The sequence below is a fragment of the Hemibagrus wyckioides genome, linkage group LG24 (genome assembly GCF_019097595.1).
Source record: "Hemibagrus wyckioides isolate EC202008001 linkage group LG24, SWU_Hwy_1.0, whole genome shotgun sequence".
Lineage (NCBI taxonomy): Eukaryota > Metazoa > Chordata > Actinopteri > Siluriformes > Bagridae > Hemibagrus > Hemibagrus wyckioides.
In genome coordinates, this window is record NC_080733.1 from 10,187,060 (window position 1) to 10,213,481 (window position 26,422).

General features: G+C 37.6%; 4 protein-coding genes and 1 long non-coding RNA gene across 7 annotated transcripts; 2 read left to right on the forward strand and 3 right to left on the reverse strand.

Annotated features, from left to right (window-relative positions):
• Positions 1–176: 176 nt before the first annotated feature.
• zgc:91910 (Zinc finger protein 706-like) lies at positions 177–3,685 on the reverse strand. Its single transcript, XM_058377948.1, has 4 exons — positions 3,588–3,685; positions 1,076–1,219; positions 813–942; positions 177–722 (listed from the first exon to the last, which is right to left on the reverse strand). The coding sequence occupies exons 2-3, from the start codon at positions 1,208–1,210 to the stop codon at positions 847–849; spliced, it is 231 nt and encodes a 76-aa protein (XP_058233931.1). The 5' UTR covers positions 1,211–1,219; positions 3,588–3,685; the 3' UTR covers positions 177–722; positions 813–846.
• Positions 3,686–4,063: 378 nt separating this feature from the next.
• psma2b (proteasome 20S subunit alpha 2b) lies at positions 4,064–7,071 on the forward strand. Its single transcript, XM_058378447.1, has 8 exons — positions 4,064–4,179; positions 4,859–4,935; positions 5,119–5,251; positions 5,445–5,567; positions 5,739–5,820; positions 5,916–5,989; positions 6,476–6,533; positions 6,801–7,071. Exons 1-8 carry the CDS (start codon positions 4,139–4,141, stop codon positions 6,915–6,917), a joined length of 705 nt encoding a protein of 234 aa, XP_058234430.1. The 5' UTR covers positions 4,064–4,138; the 3' UTR covers positions 6,918–7,071.
• Positions 7,072–7,245: 174 nt separating this feature from the next.
• On the reverse strand, positions 7,246–10,216 carry ntaq1 (N-terminal glutamine amidase 1). The gene is made up of 6 exons (XM_058378448.1): positions 9,981–10,216; positions 8,359–8,458; positions 8,221–8,271; positions 7,994–8,142; positions 7,769–7,893; positions 7,246–7,693 (listed from the first exon to the last, which is right to left on the reverse strand). Exons 1-6 carry the CDS (start codon positions 10,076–10,078, stop codon positions 7,590–7,592), a joined length of 627 nt encoding a protein of 208 aa, XP_058234431.1. The 5' UTR covers positions 10,079–10,216; the 3' UTR covers positions 7,246–7,589.
• Positions 10,217–11,280: 1,064 nt separating this feature from the next.
• LOC131345515 (uncharacterized) lies at positions 11,281–12,496 on the forward strand. The gene is made up of 3 exons (XM_058378446.1): positions 11,281–11,607; positions 11,693–11,788; positions 11,875–12,496. Exons 1-3 carry the CDS (start codon positions 11,359–11,361, stop codon positions 12,433–12,435), a joined length of 906 nt encoding a protein of 301 aa, XP_058234429.1. The 5' UTR covers positions 11,281–11,358; the 3' UTR covers positions 12,436–12,496.
• A 5,065-nt stretch (positions 12,497–17,561) lies between these two features.
• On the reverse strand, positions 17,562–26,324 carry LOC131345020 (uncharacterized). 3 transcript variants are annotated; one of them, XR_009203433.1, is made up of 5 exons: positions 25,716–26,324; positions 25,560–25,605; positions 25,283–25,343; positions 24,769–25,061; positions 17,562–22,484 (listed from the first exon to the last, which is right to left on the reverse strand). It is a non-coding gene; the product is annotated as an uncharacterized LOC131345020 (long non-coding RNA). The 3 variants fall into 3 exon arrangements; XR_009203432.1 differs by lacking the exon at positions 17,562–22,484 and adding an exon at positions 22,495–24,487; XR_009203431.1 differs by lacking the exon at positions 17,562–22,484 and having other exon boundaries at positions 24,508–25,061.
• Positions 26,325–26,422: the final 98 nt, after the last annotated feature.

Here is a 26,422-nt window from a genome sequence, read left to right on the forward strand (position 1 = left end):
TTCTGTGTCCAAGTTACACTCTTATGGAGTGTTTTTCAATGGTTCACTGGATAACAGTGCCAACAATTTATTGTGAAGCCATAACAGCTTTCCACATTTGTAATTAATTTCCCTAAAATCACCTTCAAACGCAGCACTAAAACGGCTCAGAGGTGATCACGACGACACACAGTGACTATATGCTTACACATTTATTGAAAACCTTAGCAAAAAATTGAAAATTAAGCGCACATTAAGCAGGTTCAGAGGCTCTATTCAACACCCAAGGTACTTTACAAGAGCATTTGTTTAATTTTGAGGACAATCCCCCCCCCCAGCTAATCCAATCACAATCCTGGCCAACATTATCAATTCACACAGTGATGCAATTCCTATTATGGCTCATGTTTACAGAGCATTACTGAGCTGTATGCACCAAGGAACGTTTATGCATCTGTATTAATATGAGTCTCAAAGTGAAAATTTGCAACAAGAGAGAAAGAAAGAATTGTTGTGGATAAACACTAAGTTTTGACAGGAGGTGATGACGAGGCTGGTACGGCACACTAAAACTGATGGTATGCCAAAACGAGGGGTAATACATATAAAAATATAAAATCAAAAGGGTGCTGGTGTGCTTTAGTCCATCATTAAGTTTCCTCTGTCACATCGTATTCAGAGTCTGTTTCTAGAAGTAGTAGAGTCAGTTGGCCAAGCTGAATCACATCATTTCTCCCCAGGGTCTGTAAATGAAAATGTGTACCATGAGAAACAATGAACATGTGACAAGCTTGCATTTAAACTCTGATCCACTAACACATCTGCTGTCTTACCCCAGATGCAGATTCTGGTAGCTCCCAGCGTTGTTTATGCCTGCACATCCGCCAGCTCAGGGGGCATAGGAGACTTAGGGTGTTTGCTCTCAAAATGCTGCTTAAAAGTCTTGGGGTCTGGCATCTGTGTCTATTGAGGAAGAGAAAATGGTCACAGGTCATTACACAGCATCTTCCAATAGCAGAATAAGCAACAATCAATTAATAAACAAACAAATGACGGATGTTGTTCTGTTAAACGTGTTATAGCTGTATAGACCCACCCTGCAGACGGGGCATGTGTGGACGAGTGCTGCTTTGGCAGCCGTTTTCTGGTCTGCTCCCTGCGACTTTTTCTTCTCTGCTGCCTTTTTGGCGTTCTTCTGCTGCGACTGAATCTTCTGCTGCCCGCGAGCCATTGCCTTTGCCTGTAAATATTACACCCAGTTGACTAATAAAAATAACAATAACAACCACCAAAAAGAGCTAGCTAGAAGCAGGTCATCCCAACTCTGAGTGGGAAAGATGATATTTTTATATATCAATTCTCTCTCAATCAATAAACAAGAGAGCATCATTTGCCTTACACACACACAGAAGTTGATCATCCACACTGAAACGTCTGAAAACGCTTACGTCCCTGTACTGCGGAAATGAGGTAAACGTAAGACGCTCCGACCTGCGCCATTTCCGCCTGTTGTGTATTTAATTTACAGCTCTATAAAATGTCGTCCGGCATTTTAGCTAAATTGGTCACATGACTAAAAATGTGTCAGCACTGTGATGCGAAAACTGCATTTTCAAATTTGTCCACTTTTGGAGAGCGCTTTCAAAAAGACACCATCTTAGTATGGACGGAAGGCCAAAACAGACAGAAAAATATGCGTTTTTAAATGAAACTGTATTAGTGTGGACACGGCCTGACTCATTTTGCTGACCTTTATCCCAACAAAACGGAACTCTCAAGAAAAAAAAAAGAGAGAGAGAGAGAGAGAGAGAAAAAGAGAGAGAGAGAGAGAGAGAGAGAGAGAGAGAGAGAGAGAGAAGCTTCAACGTTTTGTACAGAGTGAAATACAAAACAGAAAGAGCAGCCAGAAGCACAGAAAAGAATAATGAACTAGATTATATTAAAATAAATGAATAATACAGAACATTTAAAACTGAGTAACAGCCCAACGTTTACAGTATTATGAAGTAATGTAAAGATAATTAGTAGCTGAAGGATAAGTGCATAAATATATTTTAGCTGTTAAAATTAATGATAAGTGAGGCTGGATGAATGCCTAATGATAAAGTTGTTGATAAATATAAATCAAACATGTACACAGACCAGACATAACATTATGACCACCTGCCTAATATTGTGTTGGTCACCCTGACCCGTCATGCTCTGTGTATTCTGGCATCTTTCTATCAGAACCAGCATTAACTTCTTCAGTAATTTGAGCAACAGTAACTCGTCTGTTGGATCGGATCACATGGGCCAGCCTTCACTCCCCAGATGCATCAATGACCCTGTCACCGAATCACCACTGTTCCTTCCTTGGACCACTTTTGATAGATACTGACGACTGCAGACCAGGAACACCCCACAAGAGCTGCAGTTTTGGAGATGCTCTGATCCAGTCGTCCAGCCATCACAATTTGGCCCTTTGTCAAACTCGCTCAAATCCTTATGCTGGCCCATTTTTCCTGCTTCTAACACATCGACTTTGAGGACAAAATGTTCACTTGCTGCCTAATATATCCCACCCACTAACAGGTGCCATGATGAGGAGATCATCAGTGTTATTCACTTCACCTCTCACTGCTCATAATGTTATGCCTGATCGGTGTATATTATTAATAACGGATCAGCAACATGATAGTGTGAGAGAGAAACTATGTGATGGAAATCTGAAGCTCTCCACAGCTGTAAGAATAGATCAGTATTAATAATATCAGGATCACATCATCCAGCAGTTAAAGAAGCCTGGTGTTCATCTCCACAGAGGAAGTGAGTCAGGAGTCTCGACCCTCATTCACAACCTCAGGTTTAGTTTCTCCTGCTGAATTAACTCGAACCTAAACTAACCTAATGCTTTATATCATTGGAAAAAATAATAATTAATTAAAAAAGTGACAATGACATTCATGTTATTATTGAAATTTAGTGCAAAAAATATGAACTGAACGTTTCATCAGCCACCCAAAACAAGTTGGCATTTTTATATAAAATGTCAACAATGATTAATGTTCACGAATAAAAAGCTCAATAAATATCCAGAATATTAACCTACACGTTGAAGTCTTGGATTTGGTTTTTTAAGTATAGAAGTGGAATTTATTGTACAGGTAATAAATAAACGTCTCAGAATACTGTAGCATTACCGAGGACGGAGCTATGCTATTCAACCGAGACGATATAAATACATCTGAAAGAAATACCTGAACATCTGCATCGATCATTAACCTAGTTAAAGAGTCTACCAGCGACTAAGACACGTCTGCGGTGGGATAATCCCCACTCTGTGAGTGTTATCTAACGGACCTAGCCGCCCTATTAAGCCGGTTATGATGTTAGCATTAGCATTAGCATTAGTGCCTCGGCTAGCCTGTGAGCCATCTTTCCTCCTCGTCCGACATTACCATCCCGCCTGGGTTAGGTCTCGTTTTTATCACAGATTTACCGTAAACACAGCACCAATAATAACACGAATATACAAATATCGTATAAGGTGTTTACAAAACATATAAATGACTGAACTGAATATTTATTTTAACACTTCCTTAAAAAAAAACACACACACACAATACCTTGGCGTCTCAGAAGGCGAGCCTGTCGGAGGGACGACGAGGATGAGGAGGAGGAGCGCGGATAACACACATCCAACTTCCGCTCGGGAGATCAACACAATAAAAGTCACGGAGGTTTCTTAAAACACTTGAAATGTAAAAGTTATTTTAAAAAAACGTGTGTAGGCAGCTATGTACGTACAGACAGTTTCTATTAAAACAAACTTTTGAAATACATCCATATATATCCACATACATACATATATATATATATATATATATATATATATATATATATATATATATATATATATATATATATATATTTACGTTTTATTAGTAATCATTTTTTCGACTTTTTGTCTTCTGTCATTTTTCACCAACATGTAACCCTTTTATATATTTAATTAATGCAATTTTATTAGATCGCAATTTAAAAAACAAACAAACATATACATAAGGATAAAATCGTATTGAAAAATGACCCAAGTATGGACGCTTTATTTTGGCGGAAGTGTGAACTTTAACCGGACGTTGTTAGTGAACGCTTTCACACTGGAGGAAATTAAAAAATGGCAGAGCGCGGATATAGTTTCTCTCTCACTACTTTTAGGTAAGGTGTTTGATTAAATCACGGGTTTTTATTGTGGTTCATACGTGTTAAAAGTACAGTATCTGTAAAGTCGGCTGCAGTTCTATAGCTGTGTGAGAGATATGATGGTGTTTGTGTGTGTGTGAGTGTGAGCTGCTTTGTCACGCTAAAGCAAGCAGCGCTGTAATGAGACTGGAAACTGAAAGCCTTCAACACTTCTCATGTGAGATTAATGGAGGATATGTGGAATAGTGGATCTGTTTATTTGTCGTGCTCTGTAGTGATCATTCATTAACGTTAATAACTTGCACATATATTCCTACTCTGACTTTCCAACTTCAACTCAGGATCAACCATTAATGAACTCATTTACATTACTGTCATTAGAAGACGCCCATATCCAGATCTCATTTTATACAATTGAGCAATTAAGGGTCAGGGCCCTTGCTCAAGGGCCCAGCAGTGGCAGCTTAGTGGAGCTGGGAATTGAACTCACAACCTTCTGATCAGTAATCCAACACAACCACCAGATAATGGGGATGTGGTAGCTTGGATAATGTGATTACTCAGATAATGTGTTTTAGTCCAAGAAAACCCCCCACTAAATTTGCTGTACTGGTGTTAGTCCAGGACAAGAGTTGGAAATGTGTGGCCTAAGGTACTACTGAATTCATTAGATTTCTGTCTTTTCTCCCCACAGCCCTTCTGGGAAACTGGTACAGATTGAATATGCCCTGGCAGCTGTGGCAGCTGGTGCACCTTCTGTAGGAATCAAAGGTTAGTAATCACTTGAAAGTTTACTTCAGTGTTTATCCGTGGCCCTTTCGGCAAAATGGGACGTGTTGCAGACTGTATTTCTGGGATAGGTCCCGGATCCACTTCCAGCCTGAGCAGGATAATTGTATTGTTGTGGTTTAAAGATATTGCAATGCTGATGTCCTCCTTTTCCTTGCTCTTCAGCCTCCAATGGTGTGGTGCTGGCAACGGAGAAAAAGCAAAAATCCATACTTTATGATGAGCAAAGTGTTCACAAAGTCGAACCAATAACTAAAAACATTGGCATGGTCTACAGCGGCATGGGTCCAGATTACAGGTATGCAGTAATTACATTCACATTTACAAAAAGGTCATTTGCATATTTAATCAGTTTTATTTAGAATTATTATTATAATTATTGTGAGACATCTGGAGAGTAAGAGTGAATAAAACCATTATCTGTGCCTCGAAATCACATGTGTTTTGCCCTACCATTTTCATGTTTTTTGTTGTGATGCTTTTCTTGAAAGGGTCCTTGTGAGGAGAGCTAGGAAACTGGCCCAGCAGTACTTCCTGGTTTACCAAGAGCCCATTCCTACAGGCCAGCTGGTGCAGAGGGTGGCATCGGTCATGCAGGAATACACACAGTCAGGGTAGGTTCACTGCACTTCTTATAATTAGTCACAGTTTATTCATAAAGATGGGGAGTAGAGGTGTGTCTCTCTCAGTTCTTTGTGATGCATATTGAATCAGCGCTGCTACAAATGACAAGTAGAATTGATGAAAATTGACACCTGCTCTTCATTTCTTTTTTGCTTATTTAGAGGTGTACGTCCGTTCGGAGTGTCCTTGCTCATCGCTGGTTGGGATGAGGACAGACCATATCTCTTCCAGTCAGATCCTTCAGTAAGACAAGTGTTTTAATCTGTTTAGTTTAATGTTTTCCTTTCTCATTCCATATTTTTCAAAAAGTGCATAACTGAATTCTGCTGTTCTTACAGGGTGCGTACTTCGCCTGGAAAGCCACAGCGATGGGAAAGAACTATGTGAACGGAAAAACGTTCCTTGAAAAAAGGTAATGGAGCCAGTTAACCACATTTCGGTTTTCATAACAACCTGGAGCAGTGATAGTCCAGAAAAATATAAACAGGTGGCTGTTAACATTTTATAAAACAGATTTGACTTTCTTTTTTTCCAGGGTGATTAGATTTTTTTGCGAATTATAAAGTTTAAACATTGTTCAACGGCTCCCTTATCATTTCTAAGATAAAATATCAGTCAAAATACAGTGTGTGTGAAATTTATTCTCTGATGTGTGATTCTGCATACAGGAAGTGATTTAAGCTATGCCCAAAATTCTCTTAAAAATGCTAATCCTTGAGACACTGCAGAGAATAAATGCAAGAGTTTGCACATACAGTGTAACCTACATGCTACATATATGAGCCAAATCCAGCCATCCCCTAAAGATCCTCTCTAGCGCCGTGTTAGTTTATTTAAAAAGGAAAAAGCTTGTACAAAAATGTCAAATGAAGAAACGTTGCTTTTTCTTTAATTCCAGATACAACGAAGACCTGGAACTCGAGGACGCCATACACACAGCTATCTTGACCTTGAAGGTACGTTATGGCTTCACAAGCCAATTTGCTCTCGTAACAAACATCACTGACCAAACGTACAGTGCATTTAATTAATAGTCGGTTTTATAGACTGTCATCTTTACCGAACATCAGTGAAAGAAATATTCAGGAGCGGTTTATGGTTCATGAGTTGGTGTTAAGCACAACTTCAAGTATTTAGCAGTTATTTGTGTAATTTGTATTAAGAAAAATTGAAATATTGGTCCTTTCATTTGTGTCATCAATTCATTCATCCTGTTTCAACAGGAAAGTTTTGAGGGACAGATGACGGAAGACAACATTGAAGTGGGTATCTGTAATGAAGCTGGATTTCGCAGACTTTCACCTGCTGAAGTGAAGGATTATCTGGCAGCAATTGCATAAAAAATACTGCAGCTATACAAATATGTGCTTGTTTTTTTTCCCCGCGGTTAAAAAAAAATCTCACTATAATCCCGAGTAACAGCATTTTTATCATTTGTGTATCTACTCCTCTCCTTTGTACCAGAACAGACCCTCAATAAATCAACTAAAACCACTCACCTCATTTGTGTTGCTGCTTCACTTAAGGAAAAATGCTGCAGGTGACAACATTTACACAACAATTACAGCTATAGGGAAGATAAATGGCTCTTAATGGCAATCTACAATAACAAAACCAGCAGAATGCAGCCATTTATTCAGCAATAGACCATGCTGCAGTAGATTGTTTGACTTTAGAGTGTTTATTCAAGGCAAGAAAAGAAATTTAAAAATGAAAAGGAATATAATTCAAAGACTATAAAATAGTGTCCATGATTACATGAGAATTTTACAACAGTGAAAATAAAAAAAAAATAAACATTCTCCAGTGGCTTCAGGTAGGTTCTTGTTTAATTTAATGAAACAATATGTTTACAATAAGCCATTTATTTACATTCTGCCTCTACCCCTGATGCTCACAGCACAATCAGACATTGTCCCTTGCTTCCACTGGTTAGTTATTATCCTGTACTTCGACGATCCCAACTCGTCTTCTACATTCCATATGGTTTATTTTCTGCTGTCCATAATGCATCATTTGGATCCAAAATGTTGCACAAGTTCAGGAAGCTTATAAACTTTTCCCAAGCCCACACTGGGGTCCATGCTGATAAAGTCATCCAGGTTCATTTTGGATTCTACAAAAAATCAGATTCAGGAGCTGTTAGAGAGAAGAGAAAGCCGAGAAAGTAGGCAAAGGGGAAAAAATTTACCTGTTGTTTCTATGCAAGGATAAGGTGGTGGGGGCATACGCCATGTCCCGTTAGCATACTTCATGTGAGATCTATCCGAAGCAAACTTCTTTAAGTAGGTGACGGCTGGTATGACCCGCATCTTCCTGAAAAACAGCACACAGCCATTTGACCAGCTGTTTATCAACCTGACATTTTAATCCAAGTTTAAAAAGGTAAAACAAAATGTCTCTCGCTCTAACTTACCTTCGAAATTCTGGTTTTAGCAAGTCATCAGATCGAAATGCGTCTCTCATGTACACGTCAAAAGGACAAGGGAAGGGGAGGGTGGTGTCCAGATCATACACAAAATTCTGTGCATGTGGGTTCAAGTGCAGTAACACGACATGGTAATCCTAAAACACATCACACATTATAACACACGAAATATTAACTTTATTACCTTCATTTTTCTTGTCATGAGATCTCCATACCCATATCACAGGTTGACCCCCTTTGCTGGATTTCTGTTTCCAAATAGGGATCTGCATTACACAGGACACAACCATGATGAAAACCATGAGCACAATATCTACACCAATGTCTGTTGTCTCAATAACCTTTCTACCCACCGTTTTATTTTCATTTGATATGAAGATTGCATGCACTTCCTCCAATGGGCACATCTCCTGAACCTTGATATATTCACATAATTTCCACACATTCTCTTCACTGCAGACAAAAATGCATTTTAAAAGGACATAACAGATGCAAAAATACACTATATTGTAAAACGTTTTGGGACACCCCTCCTAATCATTGAATTCAGGTGTTGTTTTTCAGGGGTTGGTATTGGCCCCTTAGTTCCAGTGAAAGGAACTCTTAAGACATTTTGGACAATTTCATGCTCCCAATTTTGTGGGAACAGTTTGGTGATGACCCCTTCCTGTTCCAACATGACTGCATACCAGTGTACAAAGCAAGGTCCATAAAGACATGCATGTGGAGGAACTTGACTGGCCTGCACAGAGTCCTGACCTCAACCTGATAGAACACCTTTAGAATGAATTAGAGCAGAGACTGCAAGCCAGGCCAAAACTGGGACATCTGCCTTTACATGTACATGAATATAATATGGAGTTGTCCCACCCTTTGCAGCTATAACAGCTTCAAATCTTCTGGAAAGGCTTTCCACAAGGTTTAGGAGTGTGTTTATGGGAATTTTTGACCATTCCTCAGGAAGCGCATTTGTGAGGTCAGGCACTGATGCTGGACGAGAAGCCTGGGCTCGCAGTTTCCACTCCAATTCATCCCAAGGGTGTTCTCCTCCACACCAAACTCCCTCAACCATATCTTTATGGACCTTGCTTTGTGCACTGGTGTGCAGTCAAATTGGAACAGGAAGGGGTCATCTCCAAACTGTTCCCACAAAATTGGGAGCATGAAATTTTCCAAAATGTCTTGGTATGCTGAAGCATTAAGAGTTCCTTTCATTGGAGCTAAGGGGCCGAGCCCAACCCCTGAAAAACAACACCTGAATTCAGTGATTCATCATTCAAACTTTTGGCAATATAGTGTATTTCTTAAAGTATCATGTGTCTCTGGAAACCTTGACAAATAGCACACTTCTTGCTTTCATTTCTAATCTTTCATGATCATGATTTGTATCGTCTACAGTTTACAAATTGCTGTATTTATGATGTACAGAAAATCACATTAAAAATAAAACCATCTCGATTAAACAATCCAACTATTCTTATAAATAGTAAAACTTTATATTTAAATTCTAATACCATCGAAAAACGAGATGTTTGGCTTCATTGAGTAAATGCAATTGTTGATTTTAAGGAAGCCTCGTTTACATGAAGAAATACACATATCAACTATCCAGTGGTGAAGACTGATGGGATGATACCTTTTGTTAAACAAACTCTATTCAACAATACTGTCTCTCCTTAAATGACTTACCACCTTAACCTGAAAGTTGAACTCGTTCTTGGTATAAACTTATCTTTAAGAAGCACCAATAAAGGATTAACTATAAACCTGTACATATTCTACAGGGGCTGTACGGAGGCTTGATCAGGAACACGTTATAAGACACTGCATTATTTTACATTAAGGTACCGCCCACATACACACAATTAATAATCTGCAGATATATAAAAGAAGTTAATGATCAATAAAATGAATGAATAGATGTAATCGAGGCAGGTGTGTGTGTGTGTGTGTGTGTGTAAACATCCATTCCTACCAGTAACAGCTCGTGTACACACAGTCCGCTCTTGGTAGAGTGATAGCTGTATATTCTGGAGGAATGCCTTCTTCATACATATCTGTGTATTGCAACATTCAATTCTAATAAAAATAAAATCGAATTCTTTTCCCAGTCATACTTTTTAAATCACGCCATCGTTTTAAAAGCGCTGAAAATATCAACCTGTCCCCTCCATTCGTTTACTTTAGTGTAGAAGAAGTGTTACATTGTTTTATGTCCGTAAGGAAACTCGCTGCGATCATGTGGTACCGAGTTGTAATAGCTGCCACATTCCAGGTTTAATGTGCGTGTTAACTGAGCGATGTGATGATCACTTTAAAAAGGTGACAACTGCAGCATCTTACAAAATGCTCACATATAAACATAGCAACACTTCATGCAAATGTATACTGGTTTTCAGCCAACAATGATTTGCACTACATGAGTATTAGTAAATACTGCAGATGGTGGGTCAGCATTTATTAAAAAAACATTTTTTTTAACGTTGTCTTTCTTACAAGTTTAGAACAGAAGAGTATCATCATTCATTCATCATTTATTATTTGCACTATTCTTTCATTCATTCATCCAAATCACTGTAAAGCCATAATTTACTATAATAAACTATAGACCCTGTGTTATTAATTGTTATTATTATATTGTCTATGCCATCTCAGTAACTGACCCAAACCCCTTATGTATCCTTTGGAGCAGCCTTTGGGTCCTCTAATATATTCATATGTAACACTGTCTGTATCATTAACTTTATAATAGGGGATGTGGAAGCTTAGTGGTTAAGGTGTTGAATTACTGATTAGAAGATTATGAGTATGAATCCCAGCTCCACCAAAGCTGCCATTGCTGGGCCCCTGAGAAAGGCCCTTAATTGCTCAGATGTATAAAATGAGACAAATTGTAAGTCGTTCTGGATAAGGGTGCCAAATGTCAGAAATGTAAATAATTGTCCCTTATTTACACTCTGAGAAAAAAATTACTGAACATGTGCCATCCCTTGACACTCGGTTGGTACATTATGAGTGCACCTTTCCTACCTTTAGTGTATCTTTTACTTGCAAAGACGCACAATGTGTAACTTTATCCTGTTAATCTAAAAGCTAATTATAGGTACAAAAGTCGCCTTTACACGATTTTTGTATCTTTAAATCAAATCAAAGTGACTTTTTGCTCTGTTTCATTTGTGGTTTTCTTGTTTCTTTAAAAGTAACAAAGTACCAAAATAATATTTAAAATACAGTAAAGACCTTAGGCTACTTCTTGTCAGTTCACATGCTGCAGGTCTCTGGTTCGAGTGTTCTAGTCCCCGCCCACATATTAACACCTCGTTAGATTTTGTAATAGCTGCACTTAGGGTGGAATGCAGACATATTGTTCCTCTGTATGCTGGGAGGCTTATAAATTTTGGATCAACAGTCTTCTGAATTCAGTCCTACTTTACAAGGCAGCCTTCGACCACCTTTCAGCCATGACTAAAACAGCGTGTGGAAGTGTTAGTCCTGTCCTGGGAGAGGGACGAAAATATAAAAGACACACTAAAGGGACGTATATTGGACTTGTTGCATATGTTATTCAAGATTCTCCTAACAAGATGCTGACCTTCAAACAGGTAGGAGAAGGGTCAACATTTAATTATTATCATAGTAACATTTTTGAATGCATCCTTATTAATCAACATTGTTTTTTGTTTGTAGATTATGAAGAAATTGGGCATGTTTGTCACTGGGGATAGAAAAGGTCTCGAAAACAACATCAGAGTCTGTCTGTCATCCAACAAGTGCTTTGTAAAGGTGAGATGGCCTTTCTGTGGTTTTAGAATCCGATTTTAGTTTAGTTTTAAAAATGATCAACACTGACTTGTAATTTGTAATCCCAGGTTCCAATTGACCCAGAGTATCCCAATGCCAAGAGGAACTTTTGGAGAGTGGATGAGAACAACATCACCCCAAAGATGCTGCGTCGTCATTTCAGTGATATGGCTGAGCTCTTCCCAGGACTGCCACCAGCATGGGACAGAAAACCAGCACCTCCACCAGTCAAGATGGAGGACCGTCCGATCAAATTTACCGGCCCTTTTTCAATCGAGTCACTCTTAAAGAAGGATCATCTCCCTCAGGTGCGGGTCAATGCGCAACAAGCGGCTCCGACTGTGTCCAACAGTAACCTCTGCTTTCCAGATCAGTTTTACTGCAGAACAGCCAGCGCAGATTCACTGACATGTTTAGACAGAGAGAACAGACAAGACAGCTTGTATCACACGTACAGATCAGTAGAAGAAGTTAGCTGGAGGAAGCCTGTAGAGAGGATGGATTTATCTCCTGAGCTGCATCATGCACTGGTGTATTCATCACACTTTCCTTATGATCAGACTCTACTCACTAATAAAGTGTGGAGCTCTCCACCAAACACTGACCAGCTCAGGTATATGAGATGGTAAATTCTGAGACTGGAACTGTAAATAAAATGGTGCACTTTGAGTGAATGGGGTTAGATGTACATCCCTGCATTTTTGCTTGCTTGTATATATTTTTCTTTCGAAATAAAATGTAAAAAAAAATTCTTTACTGGTTCCATTTCTTTCTTCTCAAACAGTGTTAAACCGGCCAATTGAGTTTAATTGGTTTAATTTTCTTTAATTTCACTTAATCTTTCTTTCTTTCTTTCTTTCTTTCTTTCTTTCTTTCTTTCTTTCTTTTGGCCGCTAGATGGCAGTAAAGGAACAAAATTATTCACTTTAAATAAATAACCAGCATTAAGATATAAACGTGGCACCTGTAAAGTAACCTATACACATCTAGCATATTTATATTATATTTATATTTCTTATATTTATAGCATGTGAAAACATTTATTGCACACCAATCAGTTATAACATTATGACCACCTGCTTAATATTGTGTTGGTCCCCCTTCTGCTGCCAAAACAGGCCCATTTTTGCTTTGTGGCATGGCACATTGTTCTGCTAAAAAAGGCCACGGCTGTTTCCATGTTACATGGTCTGCAACAATGCTATGGTAGGACCCAAGAAATGTTCCCAGATTAACTTTGCCCAAAGCATGACTCGACTTGCCATTTTCCCATAGTGCATTCTGGTGCCATGTGTTCCCCAGGTAAGCAACGCACATGCGCCCAGCCATCCACGTGATGTAAAGTTCATCAGACCAGGCCGCCTTCTTCTAGTTCTGAAACTCACATGCCCATTGTTGCTGTTTGGTGGTGCACAGGGGTCAGCATGGGCACCCTGACTGCTCTGTGGCTATGCAGCCCCATACACAACAAACTGTAACACACTCTGTATTCTGACATCTTTCTATCAGAACCAGCATTAACTTCTTCAGCAATTTGAGCAATAGTAGGAAAGAAGGAATCTTGGTTGTAATCATTTTGTAACAAAGAGAGAGAGAGAGAGAGAGAGAGAAAGGGAGAAAGACAGAGAGGAACAGTTACTATCTCGTTTCTGATATTCCACATCATTTACTCTAAACTGTTTAAAATCCACAATGTTTCATTTATTAATAAATTAAACATTGTAATCACTGGCAACTCACTGTAGTATTTTAACTTTTTAACCTTAAGAGAGACATAGCTTTTGTAATCCAGCATTTATAATACAAAACATTGAACATTACTATGCACTGACCAGGCATAACATTATCCCCAATATTGTGTTGGTCCCTCTTTTGCTGCCAAAACAGCCCTGACCCGTCCTGCACTGTGTATTCTGACACCTTTCTATCAGAACCAGCATTAACTTCTTCAGCAATTTGAGCAACAGTAGCTCGTCTGTTGGATCAGATCACACGGTCCAGCCTTCACTCCCCACGTGTATGAATGAGCCTTGGCCGGCCATGACCCTGTCACCGGTTCACCACTGTTCCTTCCTTAGACCACTTTTGATAGATACTGACCACTGCAGACCGGGAACACCCCACAAGAGCTGCAGCTACACACACACACACAGATGAAATTATGCATAGCTGGGCTCTACATCAATCCCTATATCCCCATACCCCACAAGAGCTGCAGTTTTGGAGATGCTCTGATCCAGTCATCTAGCCATCACACACACACACACACACACAGATGAAATTATGCATAACTGGGCTCTACATTAATCCCTATGTATCCCAGTCTGTTTCATTTAGGAAACCATTATAAAAGTGGTGTTCAAAACCTCACCACACCACACTCCATTAACTCACTCTTTTGGACACACACACACACACACGCACAGAAAGCTGATTGCATACACACTTAACATGCATTATGTATTAGCAGACTACACAATTTTCATTTTGGATTTAAATATGAGCCATTGTTAAAGATTGCAGCGATCAATGTATCAGTAGGTGAGCAAGTGTATTTTAGTGGTAGCAGGTGAAACATTTGTACTGATAAAGCATTAAGACTTTTAATCCCTAATGACATGCAGCGGTGTAGTTACTGCTATTGAAGATTTGATCAGGATATGTGTGTAGGCACTAAACAGGGCAGCATCAGCATTCACAACTACAGCCTACAACATTCCTGTGCTTTATAGGATTACTGATGGTCAAACTAGATTGTGAGATATCCCCTCCCAGTAGGAGTCAACCTGGCATGGCTTCAACAAGGACTGTTCATGTGACTGTAACAGAAAGATCACGATGTCAGTGGCCTGAAGAATAGCAAGGACAATTTGTTTCATTTATAATGTGCTCAGATACAGACTAAAGTGTACAGTGATCAAATAAAATGTATGTTATTTTTTTCTTATTGCTCTGATAAAGCGCTCAAAAAGTTTCTCAACCCTGTGACTCAGACCGCACGTTAAGAATGATCTCACTGAGGTCGCACAGACCTGCACGTCCTCTCTCAGAGGGAAATGTCTCAGGCTGATGTTAACACAGCTGTATTGTGTCTCAGCAAGTTGCAACCAATCAGCAGCACACTAGGAAGCTGGCCATATGTTACACTGTTTTGAAAACCCCTGACTTCTTGTAGACAAGTTCAGGCATATGAACTTGGGCTAGTGAGTTTCCTTTGTGTTTACCTAAGAGCTGCAAGAGTACACATCTCTAGTTTAGTTAAATTCTTTTTGTAAATGCATGCTTCAAGTGAACATGCTTTCTATTAAATACTAGTTATTATTATTATTATTATTATTATTATTATTATTATTATTATTATATAACTAGGGTTAGTGTAAATGTAAGTAAACCATGATTTAATGAATTAAAGTTCTATAATGTTATATATTATTATATTACAATTAAATTATATATAGACTATATATTAGTAGTTATATTCTGTTGCTTCTTCTTGATGCACAGAAGACCTTAAAGTGCCAACTATTAAATCATCACCACTGCTAATTATAAAGCAAAATCTTCTGTGCTTTGTTGATAAACAGAACAAAATGTAAATGTAAATTTTTCTTGCTAGAAACGCGCTAAAAGTCGCCACTATAAAATAGGTTACTAGTCATTATGATGAATAATCGCTGCACGCCCCGCTCATGCGCTCCGCCGAGTCACGTCGTGCACGTCTTCCTCGGGACGTGAGCCGTTCCACATCCGGGATTTCCGCGTCACAGCCATTCTCGTTTCTGATTGGTTGATGGTCAAAGGCGCGTCCGCTCTACTATAGCACAGCATAATAATAACAATAACAATAATAGTAATAATAATAATAATAATGATATTATTATTATTATTATTATTATTATTATTATTATTATTATTATTATTATTATTATTAATAATAATAATAACAACAACAACAACAACAACAACAACAACAATAATAATAATAATAATAATTATTATTATTATTATTATTATTATTATTATTATTATTATTATAAGTTCTTTGTAGGTCATCCCACATCTCAAGATTAATTCTCTTACCTAAAAAAAAAAAAAAAAAAAAATCAACAAGATCACAAATGATTTAATGGTTAAAGAAGGATTTAACACTGATTTACAAATTTAATGTGACCCATGTGATCTTATGCCTGGCCTGAATTAATATATAGTCATTTTCCAGCTTCAGTTAATGATTATGTTTAATGATTAGGTAATGATTTACACCATAACATAATACTGAATAAACAGGCAAAACATTATTCTACACGTTTTAAATCAAGTTGATAAACCAAATCTGATCTGAGGGGGGTCTGGTTTTATTTCAAATCTATATTCATTATAGAGTTTAAGCAGCCCCTATCTACAAAAAAAAGTTTGAGAAGCCATGACATAGCTGTTGTTTTGTTTGCATGACCTTGTTTTGTGCTTGAAAGGAAATCACATGTCTTGTAATTAGAAGAGGACTGAAAAATGATTAACAGACATTCCCTGACATGCTGATTTGTCCCGGGCTTCCTCAGCTGTGCCAGTTGAGTGATGATTACCTAAGCCTGTGTCTTAGGTTTAAAGTGAAAACGTGCATTTAGGCGTATTTCTATGTCTTTATTTACATTTAGTTGTAGATTATTTTGGATGAGTTTTGAGTGCTCTGAACTAACAAATGCTTTTAAAGATGTGGTAGCTTAGTGTTTAAGACACTGGACTACTAATCAGAATGTTGTGAGTTCAAATCCCAGGTCAACCATGCTGCTGCTGCTGGGCCCTTGAGCAAGGCCCTTAACCTTCAACTGCTTAGTTGTATACAATGAGATAAAAATGCAAGCCTCTCTGGATAAGGCAGTGTCTGCCAAATGCCGTAAATGTAAAGATATATATTATATAAAATATATGAAAAGAACTAAAGAATAGGCCCATGGAACCTTAAAGATTTGAAGAGCAATGCAGGCAACTAGTTTCTCCATACAGGAGGCGACTTGAAGCTGTCATTACCAACAAAGGCTTTTGTACAAAGTATTCAATAAATTTCAGTAAGCGTGTTCAATACTTTCCCCCCATTGTCATTTCATATTATTACACATAACTTAATTTATGGACATCTATGGTTTGATTTCTTTGCATGTGATTTCATGGCATGCCAACATCGGGTGAAAATTAAATGTCAATAGCACCTTTAGAAATATATTTACTGACAAAAATGGTGACGTGTTCAATACTTATTTTACCCGCTGTATATGTAAACATATGTAAAGATATATCATAAGGGAAAAATGGTTATTGAAGAATGCTTTGCTTCTGAATAAGTTTTCTCTTGGAACCCCCTGACGGGGAATTCAAATGATCAAGTCTTTAAGCTAATAATCAGATGTGAGACTAAATCCCAGCACCATCGATCTATTACTATCTTTTTGAACACCCAGAACAGCTCATTTGTAAGTCACTTGTGAATATACCACATATTTAGTCATTTAAAAGTATACCTGCTATAGACCTTGAGGACTGACTCCAGTCCAAGGCCTGCTGTCTGTTTCCTTGAAGCTGAGGCAGCTGATCATGGACGTTCATATTTGAGCTTGTTTTCTTTAGAAACTCTCTTCCCGTGTGGCTGACATTCCAGTGCTGCATCACTGTGGTCTTGGAGAATGATCTGTGCCTTTTAATAGAGCATGAATGTGGGAGCGTAATAATCATTCTTGATAAACAGTGTTAGAGGCTTCAAAGTTTATTAGATTAAGAGGTACACAGTGATATGAGGCAATAATGCATTCATTTGCGCAATATATTTTACATTTTATTCTGATCAGTTTTTAATGTGTACACATTTTCAAACGGATTTCTGTACACAGCATGACTTTCCGTCTGGTCACTCTACTGTTGGTCACTGTTATTTTTCGTGGAAAACAAAAACAGGTTGAACCAGATTCTGGATTTTTCCACCTCATTATTTGGCAGTGTCTTATCTTAAAAAAATCCATGATAAGCAACAGGAATGTAATCCTACCCTTAGGTCAAACAGTAGAAACACATTTTTTTAAATAACGTTGAAATATGATTAAATGAAATAAAATTCCAAGTGCCCTTTTTGTTTAGCTGATTCAGTTCACGAGACTGTTACACACATGGAATCTCCTGATTTATTTGACAACAAGCCTTTTATTTGGTGTCAAATAAAACTCTTGTTGTCATTTAAATCAGAGATCCCATGTTGTTCCATGGTCAGAGGTGCTTGCTACTGCAGATGATGATGGTGCTGTGTTTGTAAGCAATATTTGCCCTCTGTTTACATATTGAATATTATTTTAGCTTCTTTTATTTTAGATTTAAAGATGATATTTATTTATGTTTATCGCATGTATTGTAACTAAATGTGTTTAAGACACTATAGAGCTCAAGAGTGATTTTTCTCTGAAATCAAAAGCATAATTTTATTAACAATTATCTTTCCAAACTTAGCAAATTTCATGTACTCGATAAAATAAAATACTTAATAAAACTTAATAAAAAAAAATGAACTTGGATGAATTTGCTTTGAGGTGCAATCCTTTTTGTTTACCTTTGAATGAAGTCATCCTGTGATCATCTGCAGTCCCAAAGTAAACAAAAAATACAATATGTATGTTCGCATTTGTTAGAACCAGTGGTGAAACCGCAGACATGTCATAGCAAATGTCACACTTTGAGAAGGATTAGATCTTTCAGCGTAGGCAGAATATGATTCTGTATTTTCCATCAAGCTGTAGCAGTAAGAGTCATGTTCTTTGCTGTGCTCTTCTGAAGGTCAAACAATACAGAGCATATAGAAAATCTTGTTTCATTCATTCATCTTTCTGTAATCACATTATCCTGCTCAAGTTTGAAGGGGAACCGCACCACAATCTATCCTGCAAGCACTGTGGGAATGCTTATGGGAATACACACTGGATGGGACACCAGTTCATCACAGTTCACCATGTACACACACTCCCACCTCCAGGCATTTTAGACTCACCAAACCTCCTGTTAATGGGAGGTGGGAGGAAACCAAGAATTCAGAAGAAACTCATACAAACATGTGGAAAACATGCAGAACTCCACAGACACAGCAACTCATCCTTATGATTTGGAGCTGTGAATCAGCAGAACTTCATGGATACACATAAAACGGAGTATACACTATGTTTTGGGGCACCCCTACAAATCATTGAATTAAGGTGTTGTTTTCCAGTAAAAGAAACTTTTAATGCTTCAGCATACCAAGGTATTTTGGTTCCCAACTTTGTGAGAACAGTTTGGGGATGACCCCTTCCTGTTCCAACATGACTGCACACCAGTGCACAAAGCAAGCGCCATAAAGACATGGATGAGCGACTTTGGTGTGGAGGAACTTGACTGTCCTGAACAGAGTCCTGACCTCAACCTGATAGAACACCTGGGATGAATTAGAGTCGAGACTGCAAGCCATGACTTCTCATCTAACATCAGTGCCTGACCTCACAAATGTGCTTCTAGAAGAATGGTCAAAATTTCCCATAAACACAGTCCTAAACCTTGTGGAAAGCCTTCCCAGAAGAATTGAAGCTGTTATAGCTGCAAAAGAGTGGGCCAACTCCATATTACATTCATGTACATGTAAAGACATCCCAAAACATTTGGTCATTTAGTGTACCCCATCCCTTATATTATTAGAAGCATAATGCTGACCAAAACAAAATGACAGGATAAACGTTAGCACACTGTTTAATGAAGATTGAATATTGAGAAAAATATAACAGTTTAACAACTCCTTGGATTATAGATTAGGATTGTAACTATTTGGTGTATTTTGTTGTACCATTTCAATATGAATCTCTCAAGCAATGTTTTCAACAGACTGAAAAATAATAGTAGATTAGTAGGCTATTCCTCATTAAAGACTACTTATGTTCTCCAAGGTGAAACTTAAAGGTTTTCTAAGTTTAATCAGGCAGTATCCTCCAGGACAGTAACGTTTAATACAGATAATTGGCCTTCTCACTTCTCCTTAGCATGCTGTTTTTCTAAGCTAATATTCCAGTGCTAGCACATTAGCTAGTGAAAACTGCAAGGGCTAAAGTCAGCACCAATCAAGATCTATAATATGCCACCAAACCTTGCATGAAGGCCAGTGAATAGTGGACAGAAAAGTTACAACGTGCCAAATGTGCCAGCGCTAATAATATTTCCAGCATCATTCTTTGGTGTTGGTCTCTAAAACTAGAAAAAATATGTAGCCACACAGACACACAAGTGTGCACATGAATCCAGGTTCAGGAAATCACAATACGAAAGTCCATAGGTGCAGATGTTGTTGAGGGTCAGGTTATTTTCTGAGCATACCTCTCTCTATGATGTCTTGTAATTGTCAGAGATCTGCCTGATTATCATTGCGCCATCTAAAAGGTTTTCGTTGGTGTTTGTGGCCTGTGCAAGCACACAGTCATGGTGAAAAGAATGGGCTTAACACACACCCCTGTGGTATACCAGTGTTCACTGACACTGCCGAGGAAGTCTGATTGCCTGAGGCCAAAGTGATAAGAAGTCCAGAACATTACAAATGTGTGCACTAAGGCATTTGTTATACAGTTTTGGAGTCCAGCCTACTTAGAATGATCATATTAAATGCAGAGTTGTAGTCAATGAATTACAGTCTGGGATATAACTCTCCAGGTGAGTCAGGACAGTGTGGAGGGTGATGGAGATGGCTAACTCCATGGATCTGTTGGTTTTGCTTTTTGGCTTTGATGAGTGAAAAACTCTCTTTATAATGATGGGAGTGAGTGCTGTTGTGCAACAGTCATTTAAGCTGTTTAAGATTGATGTTTTTCAGCACCAATACAACTGTGGATTTGTGAGGATTGAAATTGTGGCACTGCAGGTTTAAACAATTTGGAAACAAGTGCATGGGAGAAAACAGATTAAAGATGATGTGCTGGTGAGAAGTCTGAATGCTGGGGTGAGAGATGATCAGATTGCCCTAGGTGGCCCATGTCCTTGTATGCATTCTTAATATTTGCTTACACTTGATTGAAGTCCCCCACTATGATGAAGATGCCATCTGGATGTTTGTTGTTTATTAGCGGTGCAGCTGTGCTAGGCGCTAACATAGCATTAGTTTGAGGTGGAATGTGCACAGCCAAGATAATAACAAAAAATAACTAACAGTTAACTCCTTCAGCATGTAGGAAGGCCTATAGCTTCAGTATCAGATATTGACCATCTTAATAAACAGTGTTGTTCAATTATTTTTAAATTTACAATCTGTGTAATCAACCTATAGCTAAATAAATTAGGAAGAAGAAAAACACTTCTATGAAACAGTTTAACCAGTAGTCATTGCTTTGCAGGCTTTTATGTGGAATGATTAAGAGCCATTGATAAAACACTGGTAAAACATTTCTCTTCTGCTCTTGCAGGACAGGCTGCATGCTGGAAACGTGTATGTGTTTTTGTTTTGGTTGCACATTAGCCAGACATGGTACAGGTTATTCAATAACTTTACAATAATAAACATCAAGGTTATGTGGGTTATGTATGCTAGTTATTGTTGCTCTGTGATTAAGCATATGCAGTGCGAAAAGATCATCTAAAGATCAGATACTAGCTATACCTAGCTACTGATTACAGACCTGCAGTTAAGATTAAGAATTAAAGAATTAAAGTACATGGGTAGGATTCCACATCAAATTAATTTATTTTTAATGAATTGCTGCCATTGTTTTCATTCATATTGCATTCTGAGCTAGAATGAAATTGAAACCATTGTGCCATTTTGTGCCTTTCTTTGCCCATGCTTCACCCAGAAGACATTGAAAAAATTAGCTTTTGGCTCCCAATTGTCTAGTTTATGATTGATCTGGACCCTTGTTCCACACTCATTTATTACTTTTTTACACCCCAAGAGTACAGTCCAAAGATTAATGTGCATTGACATGTGATCTATTCTTGAAAGACACTGAACAAACAAGCAACTATTCTGATTCTTGCAGTATTCTGTACTATTTTAGTATTAGCTGGAATACATGCAACTCCACTTGAATGCACACATCCTGAGAAACCATGTGAAAGATCAGACGGAAGCAGATGCACAAGACTTTCCGGAGTAAAACTGTGAATGAGACTTTTCCTGATTAAAACCCTCCACACGTCATGAGACTCTGAATCACTACTCAGTGTGATTCACACTTTAACCAGTTTCATATCCTCAGACTGCTTTTATAGTGCATTCAGATCTGATCCTGACACTACAGTATGTCAGACAAATAGTTTATAGAGCACACAAAACACATAATTATACATATTCACCTCCACTGTGGGGAAAATTCCACTTGAATAAACTTACTTTGTATTAGTAAGGAAGAATACGTGACTGGGTATGCTGGAAATCAGTGACGGTGGTGAGACAGCGAATATGACAGTTCTAGAAAGTTGCTGACTTTCTAATAACAGCACATCTGAAAGTGTTTTTTTCTAATTTATTAACAAACGACACATTGCAATTTTTTTCGGATCCATTTAGAGTGAAATATAATATATATTTAGAACATCTGCAAGGCAAGTTAGTTCCTGTTATCACATGTAATTATTCACTCTTGTAATATCAGTTACAAACAGTCGTCCCCTCATCAACTTCTCTTTTTTGCACTCTCTGTAAATTAATAAGACAAACAAAAGTGTTATTGAGAAAAGCTCATACTGTTCTGGCATGAAGATTGTCTCACAGAAATCATATAAAAATGGGTATATTACTACTTATTTGTGAAAAAATATAATAATTTATATATATTTTTTTTTTGTTCAACTACAATATTTCAAGATTACGAGATTATGTCAAGCTTCTGCCATAAAAACCCCAAATAAATTAGCTGTTACAGCAGCTGTTGTTTATTAATCAACACCTTCTGACCAGGCAGTTTGGAGGATTCAACCTTAACAATTCATGGAAGTCATCATTATTATCCCGTTATTTGTGACTTGAATTTATGGTAGCTTTGATAACATTACTTACATCATCTAAAAGCTGATCTGTCAATGAATATGGTTCGATTTATTTATATATTTGAAAATAAATGTTATAAATTTGCACAAATATATAAAATAAATGAATATCTTAGACTATATTTCTAATACTGTACACTCTGGTACATATGAAGGTCAAAAACTATACAGTAATGTACAAAAGTCCCCTATATATATTTAAGGAGGCTTAAGACTTTTGTTCATTATTTAATATATATTTTTAAATATTATATTATATTATTTTTAATGTTATATTCTATATTATTAATTTACAAAAATACAGAATACAATTGTGTGCAAAATCCTCAAAGGAACCAGAGTGTAAATGATAACTGAAAACCTTTATTTGGTATGCAGCACTTAAAGTAAAATCTATACAGCTATCTATACAGCCTTGCAATATTAATAAAGGTTCATCAAACTCATGTTTAAACATTTAGCAGACATCTACATCAGAAGACCTTGGTCTAGAAAGGAAGGTGTGAGGACACAGATCTTGTTCATTCAAATATAGGACAGGTGAAAGTCCATCAGTCTTATCTTCAGTGCAGTATATATATGCTCTTTGATCCAAGTCTCAAGCCTTAGGGCTTCCATCTCATTTCCCTTACTATAAAAGTCTTTGAATACAAATTCGGAAAGACATTTTTCAGTCTTTAAACTGACTGAAATACAATAAGGTCCAAAAGTTTGAAACCACATTATAAAAAGATGGGATTATTTTTTGTTTAAAAATAGAAATAAACAAAATGTTAAAAGATTTTGAAATATTTTACAAAAAAAAAGTCCAATATCTTGCATATTCAAGATTCTGCACAGTTTCTATGTCCTCATTTAAATGTAGGCATATTTGAGATATTGACCATGTTAACTGATTAGTTCAAACGGACAGAGGTTCCTCAATCTCTTCTATGGAAGCATAAGTTCTGGTGAAACACTGATGGATTAGATTTAAAATTAATCATAAGGTTTTGCACAAACTTGAGTCCATGCATGCTCGAGTGCACACTGTCATTAAAGCAAAAAGGGGACATACCAAATAGTAAGAATCGTTGAAATTCTCTGAAGTTGTTGTTAAGTATTTAATTTATATTACCGAAGATATTAGAGCATATAAAACGGTACTGTTTTATCTTGGCACCACCAAGTTTCCACTGTAGAGCCCTTGAGTGAGTCCCTTAACCTTCTCTGCTCCAGGGATACCATATCATGACCTTTTGTTCTGACCCAGTTTCCTAACATCCTGGCATATACAAAGAAAAGACCTGAATTATTTAAGGAAAATTCTTCTTCTTCTTGGGATGAATGCTTGTGAAACTTTGACTGCTTCACTCGTCCAGCCAAAGACTGTGTTCAAACAAAGAACATGCCAGATCCGTCTCACACGTCCTTCATACTGCTTACTGGGTGCAGTAAACTAGGTCTGCTAGATAAGGTCCTAGTTTATAGCTATGTTTTATAACTATAGGTGAGAGGGGGAGTAGCCTTTTCACATACACTTGAAAGTAAAATTTATTCTATTCCAACTGCATTTCTTCTGTGTCTGATTGTGGTGGTAGTGAAAATAGTTGATTAGCATGAGCTCTAACTTGGAGCTCCATTGTGAATGTGATCCTCTGCAGCCAGCTAACACTATAGCAGCATTGTACATTGTATACACACACCCACACACACACACAAACACACACACACACACACACACACACACACAAAATTAGAGGGTAGGGTAATGTAGGAGTAAATACAGAAGTTGTAAGTAGGATGAGTTAGCCATTTATAGACAGTGTATATAAAAAGTCTTAACACACCCCTGTTAAAATTGTAGGTTTCTGTGATATAAAAAATGAAACCCTACACTACTAATACACTACTGTATATGGCCAAACAGTTGTGGACACCTGACCATCACTTACTTGTTGAACATCCCATTCCAGATTTAGTCCCCCTTTGCAGATATAACCTCCAGTCATCTAAGGAGGCTTTCCACTGGTTTTTGGAGCGTGGCTGTGGGAATTTTTGCCTCGTTCAGCCACAAGAGCATTAGTGAGGTCAGGCACTGGTGTCAAGAAAGGAGGCTTAGGTGCAGTCAGTGTTCCAGTTCATCCAAAAGTTGTTCAGTGGGGTTGAAGTCTTCTTCCACCTTCATTGACCTTGCTTTGTTCACTGGGGCAATCTCATTCTAGAACAGGTTTGATCCTTTTAGTTCCTGTGACAGCAAAATGTAATGGCACAGCATAAAAAGACATTCTATACAATTGTGTGTTTCTTTGTGGCAACAGTTTCAGGAAAAACCACATATGGGTGTGATAGTCAGGTGTCCACAAACATTTGGCCATATTATATTATATAAAATCTGCACTTTATCAAGGGTGTGTAGACTGTTTATAAATTTACTGAATATTAATAAAAAGTAAAAACATATCTTACCAGTGAAATGACCTCTGATACAAAGCGAGATGTAAAGGATGCGGACATGTTGTCAAACCCACTATATTTTAATAAATATAATAAATACAAAAAACAGAATAAAAAAATGAACAGATTTAATAGTTAGAAAAATGGGACATCAACACTCAGATGAATTAAAGCAAAAGGAGGACCTTAGCACATACTAAGAAATTACGATTCTCGTAAAAATGTATGCATTGAGTGTATAAACTGCAATGTAAAATGTTTGAAATTAGAAAAGAATGCAAATTTGTACCTTTTTCACTACTGGCGTTAGACGTTTGGACCCCCATTGAAGGTACCTGAGATGAGACAATGAGATTAACAGCATGTGACACATATCCTGCTTTAAATATTTTAATTATTTGTAAATTACATGGTCAAAATGAAGGATAATTCATCAATACTTCACCTTGATTGGTCGGTGATCACCTTGATATTGAAAATCTACACAACAGGCCAACACTACACACAAGTCAAACAAAGATTTGACACTTTCACAGAACTGCGGTTCTTAGCTGATGTTTTGGAAGCAGAAAGGCAGTGGTTTAGCAATACCACTATACTTCCTCCAGAAAAAACTGCTTTGGCAACAAGTGAATGAGTCACACACACACACACACACACACGCATGCATTTCATGCACACACCTGTACACAAACAAAATGTGATTATTCTTCGTTGGCAGATTTGCACGTACTATACGATCTGAAGAAAAGGTCTAAACACTTAAGCACTCTAAGAAGACACCTTTACATATTTACACACATTTTGCACACGAAGTTGGACTTAAGTGTGTTGCTTTTTTTTTTACCTGACTTATTTCTTTTCACACGTGATTCTGTTCACATTCCGGCACGTGCTTACCTGATGTTTACTTCAACTTTCCCACGTTTTTCTCATGTGATTAAATATTACTCACACAATCACACGTGAAATGCACACGATTTTTCCATAAGGACAGGGGAAATCAACCAGAATAACCTGTTCATTAAATTAGAGAACATATGATGTGAACGATATGATTATTTGTGGGGTAGTGCAGAAATGAGATCTTGGTGAAGGTGTCAGTGTTGCCCAATAGCAGTGGGATTGGCTTATAGTGGGCTGGGCTGGCTT

Coding starts and splice junctions, on each gene's coding strand:
- zgc:91910 (XM_058377948.1), bottom strand. CDS start 1,210: ATGGCTCGCGGGCAGCAGAAGATTCAGTCGCAGCAGAAGAACGCCAAA. Junction 943..1,075: donor ACACATGCCCCGTCTGCAGG/GTGGGTCTATAC, acceptor CTTCCTCAATAG/ACACAGATGCCAGACCCCAA.
- LOC131345515 (XM_058378446.1), top strand. CDS start 11,359: ATGCAGACATATTGTTCCTCTGTATGCTGGGAGGCTTATAAATTTTGG. Junction 11,608..11,692: donor AGATGCTGACCTTCAAACAG/GTAGGAGAAGGG, acceptor TTTTGTTTGTAG/ATTATGAAGAAATTGGGCAT. Junction 11,789..11,874: donor CCAACAAGTGCTTTGTAAAG/GTGAGATGGCCT, acceptor TTGTAATCCCAG/GTTCCAATTGACCCAGAGTA.
- psma2b (XM_058378447.1), top strand. CDS start 4,139: ATGGCAGAGCGCGGATATAGTTTCTCTCTCACTACTTTTAG. Junction 5,252..5,444: donor GGCATGGGTCCAGATTACAG/GTATGCAGTAAT, acceptor TTTTCTTGAAAG/GGTCCTTGTGAGGAGAGCTA. Junction 6,534..6,800: donor CAGCTATCTTGACCTTGAAG/GTACGTTATGGC, acceptor CTGTTTCAACAG/GAAAGTTTTGAGGGACAGAT.
- ntaq1 (XM_058378448.1), bottom strand. CDS start 10,078: ATGTTGCAATACACAGATATGTATGAAGAAGGCATTCCTCCAGAATAT. Junction 8,143..8,220: donor GGGGTCAACCTGTGATATGG/GTATGGAGATCT, acceptor GATGTGTTTTAG/GATTACCATGTCGTGTTACT. Junction 7,694..7,768: donor TCCTTGCATAGAAACAACAG/GTAAATTTTTTC, acceptor GATTTTTTGTAG/AATCCAAAATGAACCTGGAT.